Source organism: Anser anser, assembly GCF_964211835.1.
Source record: "Anser anser genome assembly, chromosome: 31".
NCBI lineage: Eukaryota > Metazoa > Chordata > Aves > Anseriformes > Anatidae > Anser > Anser anser.
The window spans coordinates 1,197,537-1,217,672 of NC_139752.1; the positions used below are offsets into that span (position 1 = coordinate 1,197,537).

Sequence of the window (20,136 nt, forward strand, 5' to 3'; positions counted from 1 at the left end):
GTGTAGCTGGGTTCAAAGATTCTTCTTAGCTTCCCACCTTCATAGATTGAAACCTTCAAAGAGGCCAAAGGAGTCCTGCAGCCACGGAGGCTCCATCTCACTGAGGTTCGGTCTGCTTGGATCACCTGCTTCTATCGGATGCAGTGTCTTCCAAAGACACGTTTCCTTCCCCAGTTTCCCCACCATGTCTGCTCTTGATTTTAATGCTGCGATGTTTAAAATACACCCCAACGAGTTTGACTCAAGAGTGTCTGTCTTTTTCCATGCTTGCTTTAAAATGAGGTGCAATAAAGTGGAAGTGGTTTTCTGGGAGTGCAGGTTTGTTATTGATTGCTGAGAGTTGGGGGAATCTGGGGTGGTCCTGTGGCTCCTGCATGCCCATCTCATGAAGAATTTGGGTGCTGGGAAGTGAAACACTGCAGCAGGTTGTGTGCTGGGGCATGGAGGTGGCTTGCAAGGACCTGAGGGACAGCTTCGAGGCTGAGGCCACCTGCTGCCTGTCCTTGGAGGACTTCCAAGAGCTTGTGATGCCCCCTGTGGGCACAGCCGGGGAGCTGGGGAACAGGGGTCAGCTGAAGCTGAGGTTCCTCCTGGCTCTTGACTCCCAGGACCAACACCAAACAGACGGTCTGCTGCAAGACACCTTCCCAGGCAGCAAAGCCTGAGGACAGAAAGCACCCAGGAAATGCCACTGCCAGACTCCATCTTCGCATGCAAAACTTTATTTGCGACAGTCCTGCTACTGCTGTGCCTTGATGTGCTCCAGAGGAGGGAACAAAGAGCCCCCACAGCCTGCTCATGCTCAGCACCAGGCACAGAGCAAAGATCAACCCCAAACTAGGAGGCAAAGGTGGCCTGCAATGGCCGGCAGCACACGGTGACCACATCCCTTGCACTGGGGTCTGCAAGCAGTGCAAGCAGAGGGGAGAGGCGCGTGGAGAGCTGCTGTAGCCCCTGTGCTGCCCACTGGGGCTCAGAGGCAGGGTGAGACCCATGGGCGCCATCAGGGCTTGTGCCCCAGCACAGGAGTTCCGTGCAGGGTAGAGCCCAGGGTCTGCAAGGGGCCTGGTCCCTGCTTGCAGAATCCCAGCCCTCCTCCAGCAGCAGGGAGGAACACGGGGCAGCTTCTGGCCCCATTGTCCCTCATTCCTGTGCTGCTCGTGCAGGATCAAGCAGAGGTGATCCAGGAGTGGGTGGAGAAGGGCAGGAGCCCTCCAGGGCTGGGGATGTGGTCTGGGGGGTGCTGTCCCTCAGGCACAGCTGAATTCCCAGTGTCCTCAGCCAGAACCAGGGGCGGATGCTCTCCCCATTGAAGGAGGCTGCTGTGAAAGTGAAGATCTCGACGCCGTTGTCAGCGTTGATAAAAGACACCTGCTGCTGGGTACAGTCCAGACAAACCCAGATCCTCGTGGGGACAGGGGACAGGGACAAGTGGGTGGGAGGAGATGTGAGAGACATGAGCTGTCCTTCTTTGTACTGCACAGCCCAGATCCCTTCTTCAGTGCACCTTTTGAAATACCCCTTCCTCTTCACAGATGCCCTGCCCACCCCCACAGCCCACGAAGAATACTTTTCCCTCTTCCCCTCCACCTCCACCAACCAGAAGTGTCTCCCCTCTCTGAACTCCTCATGGCCCAGGACGCACCACCGGTTGTTAAATCTCTCCGGTGTGTCAGGAACCTGCTGCCATTCCCTTTCCCATCTCACACTGCTGTTGTCCTGAGACAGGACAAGCAGGGGATGAGCCGTGTGCGGATCCAGGGTCACCTTCACTGCAGGGACAGAAGGAGCCAGGCCATCAGGGGCAGAGCTCAGCCCTGGGCAGGCTTTCCCCAGCTTGGGGCCAGGAGCTGCCCCACGGGGCACGAGATGGGGCACCTCTTGGCTCCTGAACATGCCCCAGCAAGGACAGGAGAAGCACAGCAGAGGGCACCCCAGTGCACACCTACCTCGATTATGAGACATCAGAAACCTTCTCCATGCTGGAAGGAGAGGGGAGAGCTGGTCACAACCCATGGCCAGTGCCCAGTGGGTGTGGGCAGGGTGAGGGTCCAGCCCTGGGCTGTTCTGTCCCAGCTGCCCACCCTCCCCTGCACATCGCCTTGGTGTTGACCTGGGGCCCAAGCACGGGGACACTCACCCAGCTCTGCAGCTAGTTGTGCTGGAAAAGGAAGAGAAAAGCAAGGCATGATGAGAGGCGGAGCTGCTCAACCCACAGCTTCTGCCATGGAAAGATGCCAAGTCTTTGGATTTGTGAAGGGAGTCTTACCCATCTTTGCATCTTTTCTCACTGGAAAAGGAAAGGAAAAGCAATGCATGATCAGAGAGGAGTGCTTCAAATTCCATGACTAATTCCATGGCTAGACCCCAAATTTCTTTGCCCTGGTGAGTGGGCACAGACAGTCCTGCTCTCAAACCGGGACGGACCGGATTAACAGGGAGCAAGACCCAGCTTTGAGCAAGGCTCGTGCACGTGAAGTAGTAAGGACAGACACTTGTGCAGCTCTCTGCACCGTGCCACCAAAACACAGGTGGAAGTGAATGGGGACGGGTGGAGGACGTCCCTGTCCCGGAAGTGTCAGTGCAGAGCGGGGCAGCCCCGCAGCTCGCTGCCCGTCCCCACCTTGATCCCCGTTCCTTTCAGCCATCCCGGCCGTGTCCCGTGCCCAGGGCAGCCCCAGCCCCAGCACTCCCCACTCCCCCGTCAGGCTCCAGCTGCTCCTCCAGCACCCCCGAGCCACCAGCACACAAGCCCCCACAGCCCACCCAGCCCAGTCCCTCCCGCAGGGACACCACTTCCCCAGGGGCTGGGGGCAGGGACTGCAAGGACTCACCCAGCTCTCGGCTCTGTGTCACTGAAAAGCAAAGGCGGAGGAACAGGAGGTCAGCAGAGCAGCTTGGTTGCTCGGTGGGAACATCTGCAGGGGGTCTGGGCCTTCCCACTAGCCCCACGCTGCAGCCATGCTCCCTGGCCTCCCACCCAAGGCCCCTTGCCTTCTCCCCTGCCTTCGTTGCCCAAGGCAGAGGCCAAGAGGATCCTAAGGTCTTTGGGATCCCCAGGAGAACATTCCCTTCCTCCTCCTACGCACCTCCCTGGGTCAGGGCTCAGCCCCACTCCAGACCCACGTGGGTCCCTGCAGAACACCTCCCTCTGCTCCATCCCTGCCCTGCCAGCTTACCTTTCTTTCGAAATAAATAAACCCCGAGGCCAATGGATGCAGCCAAAAGCACGAGGACCAGAGCCAGAGCCACCTTCCAGGGCTGGGCATTGTGGAAGAAGGGAGCTGAGAAAAGGCACAAGGAAAAGGGCTGCGATTCCATGCCCCAGGGTGGAAAAGCAAGACCCAGTCTTCTTCTGGTTTAGGACAAGTGCAGGGGCCAGGAACACCTCCCTCTGGCTGTGCTATTTGTACCTGCGATGTGCAGGGACGATTCCCGCTCCTGCTGGAGGCGGCTGCTCCTGACCACGCACGACAGGGGCCCCTCCACGCTCCCGGTCACGATGACGGCACTTTCGATTTCAAAGAGCCCCTCCTGGTCCTGGGAATGTGTCTGGGAGACCGAGGGCAGATGCTGCCCGCGAGCATCCCTCCACAGCAGCTGCGGCAGTGGGTACCAGCCGGCCGATCGACACAGCACCCGGACACCTCCAGCCTCGTAGCCCCCCAGGGAGAAGTGGGGGTCAGTGCCTGTGGCTGGGGGGAAGAGCGTGTGGCTGGGGCTTGACTTGGGGAGGGATTCAGTTCCAAGGCAAAGACCCCATCTGCTCCCATGCCAGACACAGCGCAGCACAGCCACAGCTCCAGGGGCTCAGGGACCAGGCTCTCCACGCACCCACCCTCACCCCAAACCACCCTGGCTGGTGTTGGACCCAGAGAGCAGAGCTGCACAATGCCAGTGGCCCCAAATTGCCCAGAAAACCCAGGTGCCGAGTTCCAGGACCTTCAGGCAGTGTCTCAGCACCAAGCCGTGCTGGTTCAAGAAGCCCCAAGACTTCCAGACAACGTCTCAGGTCTCCCCAAGCACACAAAGCAAAAGTAAAGCAGACGTCCGTCTGCTTAGAGGACTCTGCGATTCTCCCTGTGTGGTGTTTGATCCCATTGCTGACAAAGCTGAAGGAGCTGCTCAGCAGCCTGTACCCAGTGCCCTCACAATATCATGATTATTGTCTTCAAGGACACCAGTGAAAACTGACAAAAATATCCATGCAGCTCTCTCCCCAAATATTACCTCCACATCCATGGGCATGCTCCATGCTGTGAAAGAGCTGAAACATTCAAAGGACACGTAAACTCTCCCCTGGAAGCATCACCCCAGCCACTAACCTGACACCTCCAGCTCCACTATAACTTCATGATAAGCATCAGCATCTCCCACAGTGCAGAGGTACAGGCCATCATCAGAGGGTCTCACCATGGTGATTCGCAAGTCCAGGCTTCCAGCAGAGAGATCATCTCTGGCCAACTCTGTCCTCCCAGCATATGCCTCCATCTGCTCCCCGTACAGGTCCTCTCCATTGCGGTAGTGGTGCACTGTCTCAGAGATATCATCCCGGATCCACCTGACATCCAAGGTGCGAGCATCCCGGCGAGGGGACAAGTGGCAGGGCAGCACGACATCCTGCCCCACGGTGGCAGTGAGAGGCTGGTCTGGTCCCACCACTCTGAGCTGGGCTGGGCAAAGGAGAAGGGCACAGAGAGGCGGTGAGATTTTGCCATCGCAAATTTAGGGGCAGTGAGTGACAAAGGGCGAGCTGTGTGTGAGTTGGTGAGTGCTGTGTTCCCCGTGTCCCATGGGAAACCACCGGGGAAACAGGAGAGGGAGAGGGAGGACGTGCAGGAGAAGGAGGTGTGCTGGGAGTGGGAGCCTTCTCTGCAGCATTCGGGCAGGTGAAGAAGAGCCAGAAAGGGCAGACAAGGCAGCGCCCATATTGTGTGAAAGAACCAAAGTGAAAGTGAAACCCATCTGGGGCCGAGCTGTGGGCTCGGGTTCCCCCTGCCCCACGGCTGCTCCCCTGCCCTGTGGCAGCATGTCTGCATGCACAGGCGGGACAGACCCCAGCAGCCCTGCAGGATCCTACCTGAGCCCAGGCGGAGGAGGAGCAGAGTGACGAGGGAAGTCAGGAGGCCCCTGGCATGGCTGGTGAGGCTGGGGCAGCCTCAGCCCCAGGGGAGCCCCATCTGAGAGAGAGGTCCCCCAGGGGGTAGGCGGCCCCCCCAGGGGTTCTTCTCCAAGGGAGCCCCACCAAGATAAATGTCCCTCACGGCACCCAGCAGAGCTGCAGAAAGCACAAGGCTATGCCCAACTTCCCCAACCTTTGCCCTCTTCCTGGCGTCAAGAAGCCTCTTGGAAGAGCTCTGCCCCTGGGCCAATGTCCGAGGAGCTCTGCAGGGCTGTCACCACCATCCCATCGCAGCTGGGTGCCCAGTACACTGCCTTCAGCAAGCACGAGGGGCTTGTCCCCAGCAGGGGCCTCTCCAGACCTCCAGGGAAAGCCGCTGTCTGAGCTTGTTCATCTCCACCCATCTAAGGAGGAATCAGACAGTGAGCAATGGGAAAATGTGGAGAGATGGCAGTGAAGAGCTGAGCAGGATCACAGGCTGCAGGGAATGGGGCACAGCTGGGTGCTGAGCCTGGAGCTGCCACCCTTTGCTCAGGGTGCTGAAGGCAAAGAGCCAGCCCTGCTCCAGGCTCCAGTAAAGCAGCTGTGGCAGAATGTTGTCTCAGATGGGCAGGGACCTTCTTCTAGAGCTTAGGTGGATAAGGAAAGTTTCTGTTTGCTGGAAGTGAGGTCAGGCAATGTGGAAGGACTACAGAGATACTGTTTGCTTTTGTAGGGAGAAAATTCATATGGCCAATGTTCAATTTGAGTTGAAGCTGGACAGTACTGTAAGGGGCAACAAAATGGATTATTTTTTGAACTCTCTTAACAGCAGAAGTAGGATGAGAGAAAACATTGGTCTGTTACTTGATGGGGATGCTCAAACAGGGTCATCAACTTCACAGAGCTGTTTAATGTTTTCTTTGCCTTTGTCTTCAACACTGATGCTGGGCTGTGGGACCCCAGGTGCCCTGAGCTGGAGGACAGTGACTGCAGGAACGATAAACTCCCAACAAACCCTGAATTTGTGTGGAATTTGCTGCTCCAGATGGAAGGCCCTGAAGATGCTGCAGGAACTGGGGCATCTCCCCTGGGAGGAGAGGCTGAGGGAGCTGGGCCTGCTCTGCCTGGAGTAGAGGAGGCTCAGGGGGAGCCCATCAAGGCCCACAAATCCCCGAAGGAAGGGTGCAGATAGGACAGGGCCAGGCTCTTCTCACTGGTGCCAGGAAAAGAGGCAATGGGCACAAACTGGAGCACAAGAGGCTCTGTCTGAACATCAGGAAGTGCTTTATAGTGTGTCACAGAGCACTGGCACCAGTTGAGAGTTTTGGAGTCTCCCTCCCTATAGATCACCAAAGGCCACCTGCATGTGGTCCTGGGCGACGTGCTCTGCATGTCCCTGCGTGAGCAGGGGGCTTGGACCCAATGGACCCAGAGGTGCCTTCTGACCACAACCATTCTGTGATTCTGTAATGTCCTTTTATGACGATCAAGTCAATTCCCTTGAGGGTAGAGAGGCCTTGCAGAGAGATGTTGACAGATGAGAGCACGGTACAATTGCCAATAAAATTGGTGTATGAAATTTAACAAGTGTAAATGCTGGATTCTGCACCTGTGGTGGTGTAATCCTGGGTGCATGTCTAGCGGCTGGAGTGCGAGTGGAAAGAGATCCAGGGTTGGTGGTAAGCTAAATGTGAGCCGAGAGTGTGCCCTAGTGGCCAAAAGGGCCAACTGTATTCTGGGTGCATGGAGCCAAGAGAAAGGATTGACCCCGCTCTACGAAGCACTGGTGTGGCCGCATCTGGAATTCTGTGTGCAGCTTTGGGCACCACGATATAAGAAGGACACCAAATAGCAGAATGTGTGCGAAGGAGGGCAACAGAGACGGTGAAAGGACTGCAGGCAAGGCGTGTGAGGAGCGGCTGAAGGCACTTGGCTTGTTGAGCCCAGAGCAGAGGAGATGCAGGGGAGGCCTCGCGGTGGCCCACAGCTTCCTGATGAGGGGAGCGGAGGGGTAGGTGCCAGTCTCTGCTCTCTGGGGCCAGCGACAGGGCCCGAGGGAACGGCATGGAGCTGCCACAGGGGAGGCTCAGGCCGGCTGTTCGGAAAAGGTTCTTCCCCGAGAGGGTGGTCGGGCACAGGAACAGGCTCCCCAGGGATGTGGCCACAGCCCTGAGCCTGCTGCAGCTCAAGGAGCATTTGGAGAAGGCTCTCAGGCACAGGGTCTGATTTTTGGGTGGTCACGTGTGGAGCCTGGAGATGGACTGGATGGTCCTGGTGGGTCCCTTCGAACTGGGGCTGTTCTGCGATTCCAGCCTCCCGCGGGGGGACGCGCCGGGGTCGAAGCCGGGGAGAGCCACTGGAGCCGGAAGGGGGCCCGGGGCACCGCCCGCAGCGCTTTCGCTTTCGCTTTCCGCTTCTCGGAACCCGCCGGGACCGGGATCTGCCCGGCGCCCGGTGACGTCAGGAGAGATTCTAAGTCGCCATTGGCGGGTTGGCGGCGGCGGCATCAATTGCTGCGCGGGGCTCAGAGCGGAGCGGGGCAATGGGGCCGGGGCGGGTGGGGGGCTTGGGGCTGCTGCCGGGTCTGCGGCTGCTGCTGGGGGTCCTGGGCGGCGAGTGGTGAGTGCGGGCGGGGCCGGGCATTCCCGGCACCGGGACCCCCCGGGCCTCCCCTTCCCCTCCCGGGCCCCCCTGGGAGGGGAATGGAAAAAGGCCCCCGCTCAGTGCTGCACGTCAGCGAGCCCCCTTCTTACCTGCGTCACCTCCCCAGGTGCCCTTACACAATAGGTTTGAGGCTCTGGAGCTTGGGGGACAGGTAGGTGAGGATGTGGGGGAGGGTCCACACAGGAGGTTATCAAGGGCAAGAAAGTCGACTGCGCGCCTCAAGACTGCCTCCACCAAGAAGGAAAGAACGAGGACCTCGCGCGGATCGGTTGCAGCGAGGGCTCCTGGCCTGGAGGCAGATGGAGCCAACCCCTAAACCCCCCCCCCCAGTAACGTGGCGCAGAGCCATTTGGTCTGAGGGGCTCCTGGGAGTCTCTGAGGGAGATGGATAGGAGGTGTCAACCTGCCCCTGCTGAGGCCCAGCAGCCCCCTCCTAAGTCCCTGCAAGGTGTTGTAGCCGATCCAGCTGCTTAGCTGCAGGACAGAGGACTCGACCACCCACGAGAGGAAAGGGGTTGGACCCTCATCTCAGCTCGAAGCAGAAGGAGGCATCTGCCCCCAACACCCACAGTGCCACCAACCCCTACGGTGTCCCTGGGTAACAGGTTCGAGGCTTTTGGTCAGGAAAGGGATGAGGGTCTGGACAGTAGTCGGAAGCTGGGCCCCGAGAAGCATGTCAAGGTCAAGGGAAGTACCAAGCATAGGGAGCGGTGCCGGACGGGGCGCTGCATCCAAACCAGTGCCACAAAAAAAAAGGGCGGTCAAAAAAAAAAAAGCAAGGTCAAAGGATCTGCACAGGAGACCAAGTGATGGGAGAGTCAAATGGCAGGATGGATGTCACCACGCCACTATGGATGTGGCCAATAAGGTGACAGCTATGTTCCCACCAGCAGCACAGAAATAAACACAAGCTTTTTGGGGTGTTGTGGGTTTCTGAAGATCATGTGTTCCAGGCTATAGTCAGCTTGTGAGCCCTCTCTGTCGAGTAACCCAAAGGAAGAACCATTTTGAGCACAGCTTTGAGCAACCAGCCTGGATCCCTGAAATCCTGCCTCGGTCACTGGGTCACAAACCAGTGGCCACCAGTGCTCCCAGTGCAGCCCCCAGACCCACCCATGATCCCTAAGACCCTTCCCAGTGCCCTAGAACACACACCAGTGCTCCAGTATGCCCCCTTCCCCCTACCCCCCAAAACACTGCCTGGCTTACTGGGGCACACACCAGTGACCCCCAGTGCTTTCTGTCCAAGTCTCTTCCCTCCAGACCGATTTGGTCCCTCCCCCCCAGCCAGTCCCCCTTTTACTTTCACTTTTGATTTTGTAGCCCCACCCCTTCTGAGCCTCACCCCACCCCCTCTCCACCAGCCCCTTCCCAATGGGTGCCATGGGGGGGGTGGCACCCCCAGGACCCAGCACCCATGACTGTGCTCCCCCCCCCACCCCCAGAGTCCCCAGCACATCCCAGGTACAAACACGAGGATTTATTAACGCTCTGTGTCACATGGCTGTCCCTGCCAGCCACCAGCCCTGGTGGCACCCGGTGACACCCGGTGACATCCCAGTTCATCCAATGGCCGCCCTGGTCACGGCCATGCAGCAGGGACACTGCAGCATTGTCTGGCTTGTTGCCCACGTCTCATGGTCCCTTGTCACTGCTCCTGGGGTCCCCATCTCTGCCCTTTGTGTCCCCATCCCAGCTCCTGGTGTCTCCATCCCAAGGAGTAGTAGTGTCCCCACCTCTGCCCTTGGTGTCCCCATCCCTGGCCCCGGTGTCACCATCCCAGCTCTCAGTGTCACCACCCTGCCCCCCAGTGTCCCCATCCCAGCTCCTCGTATCCCCATCCCCTGATGTTTCCATCCTGGCTTGTACTGTCCCCATCCCTGGCTCCTGCTGTCCCTCATCCCCACTCCCCGTGCCCTTGTCCCCATCCCCTGGCGTCCCCTGGCATCCCCCATCCTGCAGCAGGTGCCAGTAGCGGCTGCCGGGGCGCAGCAGCTTGCTGGGGGGGCCCTGCTCGCGCACCTGCCCCCCCTCCAGCAGGGCCACCTGGTGCGCCCGTGCTGCCAAGGCCACCTGCCCTGTCACCAGCAGCACCGTGCGCCTGGTCCCGCTGGCCTCGAAGAGCTCCTGCTCCACCTGTGGCAGGAGATATGGTCAGTGGAGATGCACGGGATGTCCCCAACCCCACCTCAGGACTGAGGGGACACTGAGAGTAAGGACCCAGGAGGCATGGAGACTGGGGACCCAGGGGATGTGGAAATTAGGGACCCCGGGGGCTTTGGGAGCAAGGACCAAGGGGGACTGCAGAAGGACCGTATGGGGACCCAGGAGATGAGGGAGCAGGGCCCCTGGGGACACCAGGAGTGGGGACAAAGGGAACCCAGGGATTAGGGGACACTGAGAATGGGGACAAAGGGAACCCAGGGACCCAGGGAAGACCAGGGTGGGGGTAAAGGGGACACAGGGATCAGAGACCCACAGGACACCAGGAGTGGGGACAAAGGGGACCCAGGGACCAGGGGACACCAGGAGTGGGGACAAAAGGGACCCAGGGGACACCAGGAGTGGGGACAAAGGGAACACAGAAACCAGGGATGATGGGACAGTGGGAAAGGGAACACAAAGGGATGCCCGGGGACAGGAGTGCTGTTAGGAATGGGGACTGAGGGGATGCGCGGACACAGGGACGCGCCCCACCTGCTGCTGGCACTCAGTGTCCAGGGCGCTGGTGGGCTCATCAAGGACAAGGATGTGAGGGTCCCGCACCAGGGCGCGGGCGATGGCCACCCCCTGCCGCTGTCCCCCGGAGAGCTGCCCCCCAAGCTCACCCACCTCTGCAGGGACAGAGAGGTCAGGGGAGGGGACACGGGGACCCTAGATGGGACAGGGATGGGGGGGGGACACCCTACCTGTGTCATAGCCTCGGGGCAGGCGGGTGATGAATTTGTGGGCGCCCACCCGGCGGGCTGCCGCTGTCACTTGTGCCCGGCTCCAGCTCTCCGGCCCGTAGGCAATGTTGGCGTGGAGTGAGCGGGCGAAGAGCACCGGCTCCTGGGGGACGGTGGCCACCTGCAGTGGAGGGGACAGCTGGGGATGTGGTGGGAACACAGCAGGGACCCAGCAGGGGGAGATGGCGGGCATGGCTGGGGGTGAAGTGGGGGACACAGTGGGGGACATGGCAGGGACAGCAGGGGATGTGGTGGGAAGGGGTGGTAACACAGCTGGTGACATGGGAGGGGTGGCCGGGGGGGGACACAGTGGGGACCGCTGGGGACATAGTGGGGATGGCTGAGGATATGGCAGGGACGTGGCAAGGATGCAGTGGGGGAGATGGTGGGGATGGCAGGGGACATGGTGGGGGACACAGCAGGGACCTGATGTGGGACACAGCGGGAACATAGAGGGGACATGGTGGGGATGGCTACGGACATGTCAGGAACATCTGGGGACATAATGGGAATGGGTGGCAACATAGCAGGGATGGCTGGTGACACGGTAGGGGTGGCCATGGAGGACATTATTGGGACAGCCGGGGACATGGTGGGGGTGGCTGGGGACGTGGCAGGGACCTCTGGGGACATGGTGGGGATGGGCAGGGACATCTGGGGACATGGCTGGGGACCCAGTGGCGATGGGAAGGGGTGCAGGGGGGACATCCAGTGACCTCAGGGGGGGTGGCTGGGGATGTGTGAGGACGTCCTCAGGTGGCCCCACGGGGACAACCGAGGCCACGGAGGAGGACGAGGTCCGGTGACAGGGTGCGGGCAAGCAACTCACCCGGTGGCACAGGTAGGAGTGGCGGTAGGTGCTGAGGGGGTGGCCATCCAAGAGCAGGCGCCCGGCCGTGGGCTGGTGCAGGCGCAGCAGCAGGGACACCAGGGTGCTCTTCCCCGAGCCCGGGGGACCCATCAGTGCCAGCACCTCCCCGGGGCGCAGCTCCAGGGACACGCCCTGGGGGGATGTGGCCATTCGCACCTCTGTGACCCCGTGTCCCCACACCCTCCCTGCTGTGTCCCTCTTGTCCCATCCCCTCCCTGTGTCCCCCCAGCCCCCCGCCTTCCCTGCCACATCTGTGGTGACAATGCCGTGTCCCCGCCGTGGCCCTGTGTACCCTGTCCCCATGCCCTCCCCACCACGTCCTTGTGTCCCTCTGCCATGTCCCCACACTGTTCTATGTGTGTTCTATGCCACATCCCCACCGTGTCCCTGTGTCCCCTTGCCATGTCCCCACACCCTCCCCACCATGTCCCTGTGGCCTCCCACCATGTCCCCATGCCATGTCACTACCATGCCTTTGTCCCCCTGCTGTGTCACCACAACTGCCACGCTCTCCCATTATGTCCCTGTGTCCCCCTGCTGTGTCCCCTCACACCACACTCTCCCGTCACATCCCCATGTCCCCCTTGCCGTGTCCCCATGCCTGCCATGCTCTGCCATTGTGTCCCCGTGTCCCCCTGCTGTGTCCCCACACTTGTCACACTCTGCCAGTGTCCCTATAGCCCCTTACCATGTCCCCACACCTGCCACACTCTCCCATCATGTCCCTGTGTACCCCTGCCGTGTCCCCATGCCTGCCATGCTCTGCCATCGCATCCCTGTGTCCCCTTGCTGTGTCCCCTTGTCCACCTTGAGGACAGGCTCCTGGCGCCCGGGGTAGGAGAACCAGACGTCCTCAAGCTGGAGGTGGCCCCGCAGGTCACTGGGTGCCAGTGTCCCCGAGGGTGCGACCTGTGGCTCCCGGTCCAGGAACTCAAAGATCTTCTCCGAGGAGCCCACAGCCTTTGTCAGCGTGGGGTAGTAGTGGAGCAGGACCTGGGGACAGCACAGGGATGTGAGTGACAGCGTTTGGGGTCGGAGGGAATGGGTATGGGGACATGGCCAGGAGGGCATGGGGACGTGGAGGACACAGGAACTCGGAGGATGCAGGGACACAGCGGGACTGGCATGGGGATGTGACAGGGTACATATGGTGACATAGTGGGTGATATGGGGACATGGTGGGGAGGGCACAGGGACACAGCAGGGGGTCACAGAGGGACAGAAATGGGGACAGAGCGAGCACCTGGGGACATGGGTAGGCACAGGGACACAGAGGGACTGGCTGTGGGACATGGCAGGGAGGACATGGGGACGAAGGCACCTGGGCTCACCTCCACAACATCAGTGAACTGCAACTGGTAGAGGAGGAAGGTAACAAGGTCCCCGGTGCTGATGGTCCCCGCGGCCACCAGCTGTCCCCCGTAGTAGAGGATCCCCATCTTCAGGGCCAGCGCTGAGAACTGGGGACATCGTGAAGAGTCACCCCCAGGGAACACCTCCCCATAGGGCCGTGGCCAACTCTCTGCAGGGACACTGAGTTCCCAGCCCTGCTCTGTCACCTCCCTCATGCCATCAATGTCCTCCATGTCCTGGAGCCCCAGAACTGTCATGTTTCCCCGTGCCATTGTGTCCCCCGTGTCCTGGACACTCTGTGCTGTCCCATTCTCTATGTCATCACGCCCTTGTGCCCCGCAACCCCTGCGCTATCATGCTCACCATGTCCTGATGTCCCTGTGCTGTCACATCCCGTGTCCCACTGTCCCCATGCCATCATATCCCCATGTCCCCTAGGCCTATACCGTCATATCTCTCAGCTCCGGCATTGTGTCCCCTTGTCCCCCAGCCCCATGTCATGTCCCTCAGACCCTTCTCATCATGTCCCCATGTTCTGCAGTCCCCATACCATTGTGTCCCCATGTCCCACCACCCCCATGCCATTGTGTCCCCATGTCCCACTGCCCCCACGCCATCCTGTCCCCCAGCCCCCTGCCACTGTGCCACCGCATCCCGTACACCGCTGGTCCAGGCAGAGACAGTGTAGAGGACGGCATCCTGCTTCTCCAGCCGGTGGGTCTGGTGCAGGCACTGGCGGTAGCGCGCGGCCACCCCGTCCTCGTTGGCGAAGCTGCGCACAGTGGCCATGGCCTGGAAGGTCTCCACTGCCACCTCGCTGGCGTGGGCCAGCGCCTTCTGCACCTTTGGAGCCAGGCCCTGGGGACAGCAATGTCACCGCAGGGCTGGCAGGTGGGGAATGGGGTACAGGGAGGGGGCAGAGGGCATGTGGAGGGGATGGTGGGCACGGGGAGGGGTCAGGGGGGACATGGTGGGCATAGTGGAGGGGACAGTGGGGACATGCAGAGGGCGGTGGGTGAATGGAGGGGACATTGGGTGCGTGCAGGGGGCAGCGGGCACATGGAGGGGACAACAGGCATGTTGTGGGGACAGTGGGCCCACAGAGGGTGGGCACATGGAGGTGACAGCGGGCACATGGAGAGGGGATGGCAGTGGACATACGGAGGTGACAGCGGGCCCACAGCCCCCCCTCACCTGCTGCAGCCTGCCGATGGCCCTAGGCAGTGACAGGAGGAAGGGCAGCACCAGGGCAGTGACAAGGGCCATGCGCGGGGACAGCCAGGCCATGGTGCCGAAGAGGCAGATGCCCCGCGCCAGGTACCACAGCAGCAGGCTCAGTGCCTCGCTCAGGGCCTCACGGGTGGCCTCCGCGTCCCCCGTCACCCGCGCTGCCACATCCCCTGTGGGGGGACAAGGCGGAGTACGACAGCGGGGTGAGCATCCCCGTGCCTGTCCCCACCCCGCTGCCGGGCCTGTCCCCGAATCCCATGCTCACCGGCCCCCTCGTCCCGCAGCTCGGCAATGTCCCTGCGGAGGACGGCGGCGAAGAGGCGGCGCTGCAGGTGGCCGTGCACGCGGCTCAGCGTCCCCACGAAGGCAGCGTCGCAGGCCAGCTCGGTGACGGCGCTGCAGTGGGAAGGGGACAAGGAGGGGTGTGTGTGTGTGCATCAGGGAGACCCCCGCGCTGCTCCCCGACCCCAACCAGTGTGTCCCTCTCCCCGAAATACCTGCTCAGCCCCAGCAGCACCATGGGCCAGATGGCCGCCAGCTCGTCCTCGCGGGCCACCCAGTCGCTGGCGCGCCCCGTGTAGTAGGGGACAGCCATCTCCCCTGTCACCAAACCATGGTCACGTTGATGGGGCCCCCCCGGGGCAGTGAGGGCAGTAGGGGTCCGATGATGCCCCCCCCCCAGATTTTGTGCAGCCCCCCCCCAAGCTTAGTGTTGCTGCCCATTGGGGTGCTGTTCCCCTGGTTTGTGGCTGACCCCCCCAAATTTCATGCAGCCCCCACCCCCCAAAGCTCAATGTTGCTCCCCATTTGGGTGCTCCTCCCCCCGGTTTGCTGCTGCCCCCTCAGATTTTGTGCAGCCCCCCCAAAGCTCAATGCGGCTCCCCATTGGGGTACAACCCCCCAGCTTTCGCGCAGCTCCCCCCAAATCTCAATGCCGCTCTGATAGGTGTGCTGCCCTCCAGATTTATGGCTGCCCCCCCACATTTCATGCAGCCCCCCCAAAGTGGGGGTGCTGCCCCCCTATTTTGTTGCCCCCCGCCCCGTACCGAGCGCCGAGGCCCCCATCAGCGCCGCCACCACTGCGCAGCGCCAGCGCTCGGGGCGCAGGGACTCCAGGAGGCGGCGGCCGGCACCCATCGTCCCCGCTCAGCGCCCGCGACCCTCCCAGTCCCGCTCCGGTCCCGGCGCCGCTCCCGTCCCCGTTTCTCGGAAAATGAAACCCAGCGTGGGGACGGGACGGGCGCCGGCGCCGCCTGCCATTGGCTGAGGCCGGCGGTGCGTCACCAGTTGTCGGGCAGATCGGGCCGGAGCAGCTTGGCGAGGGGAGGGGAGGGGCGGGGAGGGGGGCGTGGCGTGGGGGCGGAGGGGGCGTGGCAATGGGCGGAGGGGGCGTGGCGATGGGCGGAGGGGGCGTGGCGAGGCGGGAATGGGGCGGGGCCGGGGGAGAAGGGCGGGGGCTGTAGGGCCGCGAAAACGAAAGTGAAAGGTGGCGGGGCCAGAGCGTAGCGGGAGCGGCCGGGGCCGGGTGGGTCTGGGGGCCCCGGGGGGGTCAGAGCGGGCTGGGGGGAGCCAGGGGAGGTGGCTGGACTCGGCCGGGCTGAGCCAAGCAGCACCGGGGAGCACGGGTCGGTGGGGGGGGGCTGGACTGGGAGGACTGGGAGAGTTGGTGTGTCCCCAGTGTGCCGAGGGGGGGTGGGGGGGGTCTCAAAAAGGTGAAGGAGGCTGCGCTGGGGGTCAGTGGTGTATTCCTGAGCGGTTTGGAGAGCCAGGCCGGGACTGGGGGGCTATACTGGGAGCACTGGGTTGTGTTCTAGGGTGCTGGGAAGGGTCTTGGGGATCCTGGTCAGGACTGGGGGATTTACTGGGAGCACTGGTGTCCCAGGGAGCTCAGCAGGGTCTCAGGGAGCTAAGCCGGGAGCACTGGTGTGAGCCCCAGGGTGCTGGGCAGGGTCGAGGGGAGCTGAGGAGTCTGCACTGGGAGCACTGGTGTTCCCTGGGGAGTGCCCCAGGGAGCCCAGCTGTGTCCAGGTGTCCAGCAGAGGGTCTGGGGGTGCTGGGTAGGGCCTTGAACACTCCTCAGACCCCCCAAGCCATGGAGTTGCTGCCCACCTTGCGCCTGGCCTGTGTCCTGCTCCCGGCTGACCTGGTGGTGCTGGCAGCACTGGCCCGGTTGGCCCCGGCACTGGCCCAGCTGGGTCTGGTGGCCACATGGCTGGAGGCTGGGCTGCGGCTACCAGTGCTGGTAGGGGCTGGGAGGCTGTTGGCCCCCGGAGGACCCCGGGGAGCTGCAGCCCTGGTGAGCCTGGCCCCTGCCACCTTCCTGACCCTGCGGGGCTGCCTGGAGCTGCCTGGGGCTCCACCAGTGCTGCTGGCCATGGCCACACCGTCCTGGCTGGCATTGGCCTACGGGGCGGCCCTGTTGGCTCTGCTGACCTGGACCTCCCTGGCACCTGGGGTGGCCCTGGGGACCAAGGAGGCCAAGCACCAGGCGGCCCTGCACCGGCAGCTGGCCCTGGCCTGGCCTGAGTGGCCCTTCCTCAGCGGAGCCTTCTTCTTCCTCGTGCTGGCTGCGTTGGGTGAGACCTCCGTGCCCTACTGCACCGGGAGGGCCTTGGACGTCCTCCGCCGTGGGGACGGCCCCACTGCCTTTGCCACTGCCATCGGCTTTGTGTGCCTCGCCTCTGCCAGCAGGTAGGGACCCCCATTTCCTCCCCCAAACCCTGTCCACACCTGGGATGGTGCCTGATGTGTTTCGGGGTGTCTCTGTCCCCCCGTTCTGCCCAGTTCGCTGTTTGCCGGCTGCCGCGGGGGCCTCTTCAGCTTCATCATGGCTCGTCTCACCCTGCGCACCCGCGACCGGCTCTTCTCTGGCCTGGTGCACCAGGACCTGGCCTTCTTCCAGCAGACCTCAGCAGGTACAAAGAGGGGGATGGGGGTGTCCCTGTCCCCATGGCGTGTCCCCCGCTCACCTTGTTCAACCCTTGCAGCCGAGCTGGCCTCCCGGCTGGCCACTGATGTGCCACTGGCGAGCAGGGTGGTGCCGGGCAGTGCCAACATCGCCCTGCGGAACCTGGGGAAGGTGCTGGGGCTCAGCGCCTTCATGCTGGCGCTCTCACCACGCCTGACCCTGCTGGCGCTGCTTGAGGTGCCCCTTGCCATTGTTGCGCACAAGGTCTACAATGCCCGGCACCAGGTGATGGTGGACATGGGACAGTAGGGACAGGAGATCAGGGATGGTGATGGGATGGCCAGATGGGGACAGTAGGAAGAGGGTGGCAGGCTGGGGACAGCAACAAATGGGGATGGTGGGGATGGGATGTGTGGTAGAGATGGCTGGGCAACAATGGTGAGGTGGAGATGGCTGGGACAGGACAGCAGGGTGAGGATTACAGGGATGGGACAGGAAGTTTGGGGTTGGGAATGACAGGGTAAGGAAAGTGGGGATGACGATTGCAGGGATGGTGATCATGGGGATAGGATCACAGGCAAAAGGAGAGCAGGAATGGAGATGGGATGGGATGGTGAGGACTTGGCTGTGCTGTCCCGTGGTGCTGATGCCCACTTGCCCCACCCAGATGCTGCAGCAGGCTGTGCTGGATGCAACAGCTGGCACTGGGGTGGTGGTACAGGAGGCCATCTCCTCCATCGAGACGGTGCGGGCCTTCGCTGGGGAGGAGGAGGAAGAGCGCCGGTACGGCCAGGCACTGACCAAGATGCTGGGGCTGCGGGACCAGCGGGACATGGAGAAGGCAATTTTCTTCCTCATCCGGCGGGTGAGGCTGACATGGGGGGACCCAGGTGCCTCTTGGCACAGGGACATCCCCACTCACCCCTGTCCCTGCAGGTGCTGCAGCTGGCCGTGCAGGCACTGGTGTTGTACTGCGGGCACCAGCAGCTCCGTGAGGGGACCCTCACTGTTGGCGGCCTCATCGCCTTCATCCTCTACCAGACTGATGCTGGCAGCAGTGTGCAGGTAAGGCCGGGCAGTGCATCCCCTGTGGGCACATCCCCACATCTGTCCCTGCCGTGAACATGTCACTGTGTCCCCACCCTGGGTGCCAGTAGCTCTGCCCCACACAGGCACTGGCGTACGCCTACGGCGACCTGCTGAGCAATGTGGCAGCTGCCCACAAGATCTTTGACTACCTGGACCGTGAGCCGGCTGTGGGCACTGGCGGCACCTGGGAGCCTGCCACACTGCAAGGCCACGTCACCTTCCAGCACGTCTCCTTTGCCTACCCCACGCGCCCCGAGCACCTTGTCCTGCAGGACGTTTCCTTCGAGCTGCGCCCTGGTGAGGTGACAGCGCTGGCGGGGCTGAACGGCAGCGGGAAGAGCACCTGTGCTGGGCTGCTGCAGCGCTTCTACGAGCCCACGGCTGGGGAGGTGCTGCTGGACGGGGTGCCACTGCGCGACTACAAGCACCGGTACCTGCACCGCCAGGTGAGTGTGGCTGCAGGAGGGTGTGTGGCACAAATGTGTTGAGCAGTGCCCGGACTCAGCCTCTGCCCCAGCGCAGGTGGCACTGGTGGGGCAGGAGCCCGTGCTCTTCTCTGGCTCCATCCGGGACAACATTGCCTACGGGCTGGAGGGCTGCAGGGAGGAGGAGATCATAGCAGCTGCAGAGGCTGCTGGTGCCTTGAGCTTTATCTCTGCACTGGACCAAGGCTTTGACACTGGTGAGTACTGGGGAGCAGGGGGGACCTGGGTGTCCATCCCAATTACCTCCCTGTCCCCATCCTGCAGACGTAGGGGAGAGAGGAGATCAGCTCTCGGCTGGGCAGAAGCAGCGTGTTGCCATTGCGCGGGCCTTGGTGCGATGCCCCACTGTCCTCATCCTCGACGAGGCCACCAGTGCCCTGGATGGGGATGGGGATGTGGCGGTGAGTGGTGGACTGGGCCTGGGAGAAGGGGTCCAGCCCCATGGCGGAGGCTGATGGGCACTGGCATCTCCTGCAGCTGCAGCAGTGGGTGCAGAGTGGGGAGGACCGGACGGTGCTGCTCATCACCCACCACCCACGGATGCTGGAGAGGGCCGACCGCGTTGTGGTGCTGGAGCGTGGCACTGTAGCCGAGATGGGGACGCCCGCTGATCTCGCAGCCTGTGGTGGACCCTACAGCCGCCTGCTGCAGCGCTAACAACCCACGGGGCAGCCAAAAACCCCCAGGGATAGGCCACAGGGGGCAGCGGCCAGCTCCTGCCCTGGCTGCAGGATGGGAGGTGGGGGCTGCTCCTGTTGGTGCCAGGATTTGTATGGAATAAAGTGGAAACACTCCAGAGACAAGTGAGCTGGGTTGTGGCAGGGTGTGGGGAGCTCTGCTCTATGCTAGTGAGACCTCACCTCGAGCACTGCGTGCAGCTGTGGGCACCACAGCAGACGAAGGGCGTGAAACTGTGCGAGAGCCTCCAAGGGAGGGCTACGAGGATGGCAAAGGCTCTGCAAGGCAAGGGGTGTGAGGAGCGGCTGAAGGCACTTGACTTGTTGAGCCCAGAGCAGAGGAGACGCAGAGGAGGCTTCGCGACAGCCCACACCTTCCTGATGAGGGGAGTGGAGGGGCAGGTGCCGGTCTCTGCTCTCTGGGGCCAGCAGAAGGTCCCGAGGGAATGGCCTGGAGCTGCCACAGGGGAGGCTCAGGCCGGCTGTTCGGAAATGGTTCTTCCCTGAGAGGGTGGTCAGGCTCCCACAGCTGGGGCACTGGCCCAGTGCTGGGCTCCCTGGTACAAGAGAGACCTGGCCGCACTGGGGAGAGTCAAGGAAGGGCCCCCGAAGATGCTGCAGGGACTGGAACATCTCTCCTGTGAGGAGAGGCGGAGGGAGCTGAGCCTGCTCAGCCTGGAGCAGAGGAGGCTCAGGGGAGCCCAGAGGAGCTGTGGAGTCTCCGATATTGGAGATACCAAGAAGTGCCCTGGACTGGTCCAGGGCAACAGACTCTGGGTGGTGCTGAACAGTGGTTTGGGGCAAGGG

General features: G+C 62.3%; 3 protein-coding genes across 4 annotated transcripts; 1 reads left to right on the forward strand and 2 right to left on the reverse strand.

Moving 5' to 3' along the window:
• Window positions 1–706: 706 nt before the first annotated feature.
• On the reverse strand, window positions 707–9,045 carry LOC310888192 (butyrophilin subfamily 1 member A1-like). The gene is made up of 9 exons (XM_083814646.1): window positions 5,081–9,045; window positions 4,326–4,673; window positions 3,414–3,695; window positions 3,180–3,284; window positions 2,835–2,855; window positions 2,270–2,290; window positions 2,141–2,161; window positions 1,950–1,982; window positions 707–1,772 (listed from the first exon to the last, which is right to left on the reverse strand). Exons 2-9 carry the CDS (start codon window positions 4,489–4,491, stop codon window positions 1,144–1,146), a joined length of 1,278 nt encoding a protein of 425 aa, XP_083670772.1. The 5' UTR covers window positions 4,492–4,673; window positions 5,081–9,045; the 3' UTR covers window positions 707–1,143.
• Window positions 9,046–9,233: 188 nt separating this feature from the next.
• Window positions 9,234–15,456, reverse strand: TAP1 (transporter 1, ATP binding cassette subfamily B member). Its single transcript, XM_083814571.1, has 11 exons — window positions 15,217–15,456; window positions 14,668–14,770; window positions 14,436–14,566; window positions 14,135–14,340; window positions 13,601–13,798; window positions 12,919–13,047; window positions 12,395–12,580; window positions 11,546–11,719; window positions 10,678–10,837; window positions 10,466–10,602; window positions 9,234–9,904 (listed from the first exon to the last, which is right to left on the reverse strand). The coding sequence occupies exons 1-11, from the start codon at window positions 15,305–15,307 to the stop codon at window positions 9,404–9,406; spliced, it is 2,016 nt and encodes a 671-aa protein (XP_083670697.1). The 5' UTR covers window positions 15,308–15,456; the 3' UTR covers window positions 9,234–9,403.
• A 225-nt stretch (window positions 15,457–15,681) lies between these two features.
• TAP2 (transporter 2, ATP binding cassette subfamily B member) lies at window positions 15,682–19,447 on the forward strand. 2 transcript variants are annotated; one of them, XM_083814573.1, is made up of 9 exons: window positions 15,682–16,861; window positions 16,955–17,085; window positions 17,158–17,363; window positions 17,746–17,943; window positions 18,015–18,143; window positions 18,251–18,613; window positions 18,690–18,849; window positions 18,917–19,053; window positions 19,130–19,447. In XM_083814573.1, exons 1-9 carry the CDS (start codon window positions 16,263–16,265, stop codon window positions 19,307–19,309), a joined length of 2,103 nt encoding a protein of 700 aa, XP_083670699.1. In that variant the 5' UTR covers window positions 15,682–16,262; the 3' UTR covers window positions 19,310–19,447. The 2 variants fall into 2 exon arrangements, with proteins under 2 accessions (XP_083670699.1, XP_083670700.1); XM_083814574.1 differs by having other exon boundaries at window positions 17,746–17,919.
• Window positions 19,448–20,136: the final 689 nt, after the last annotated feature.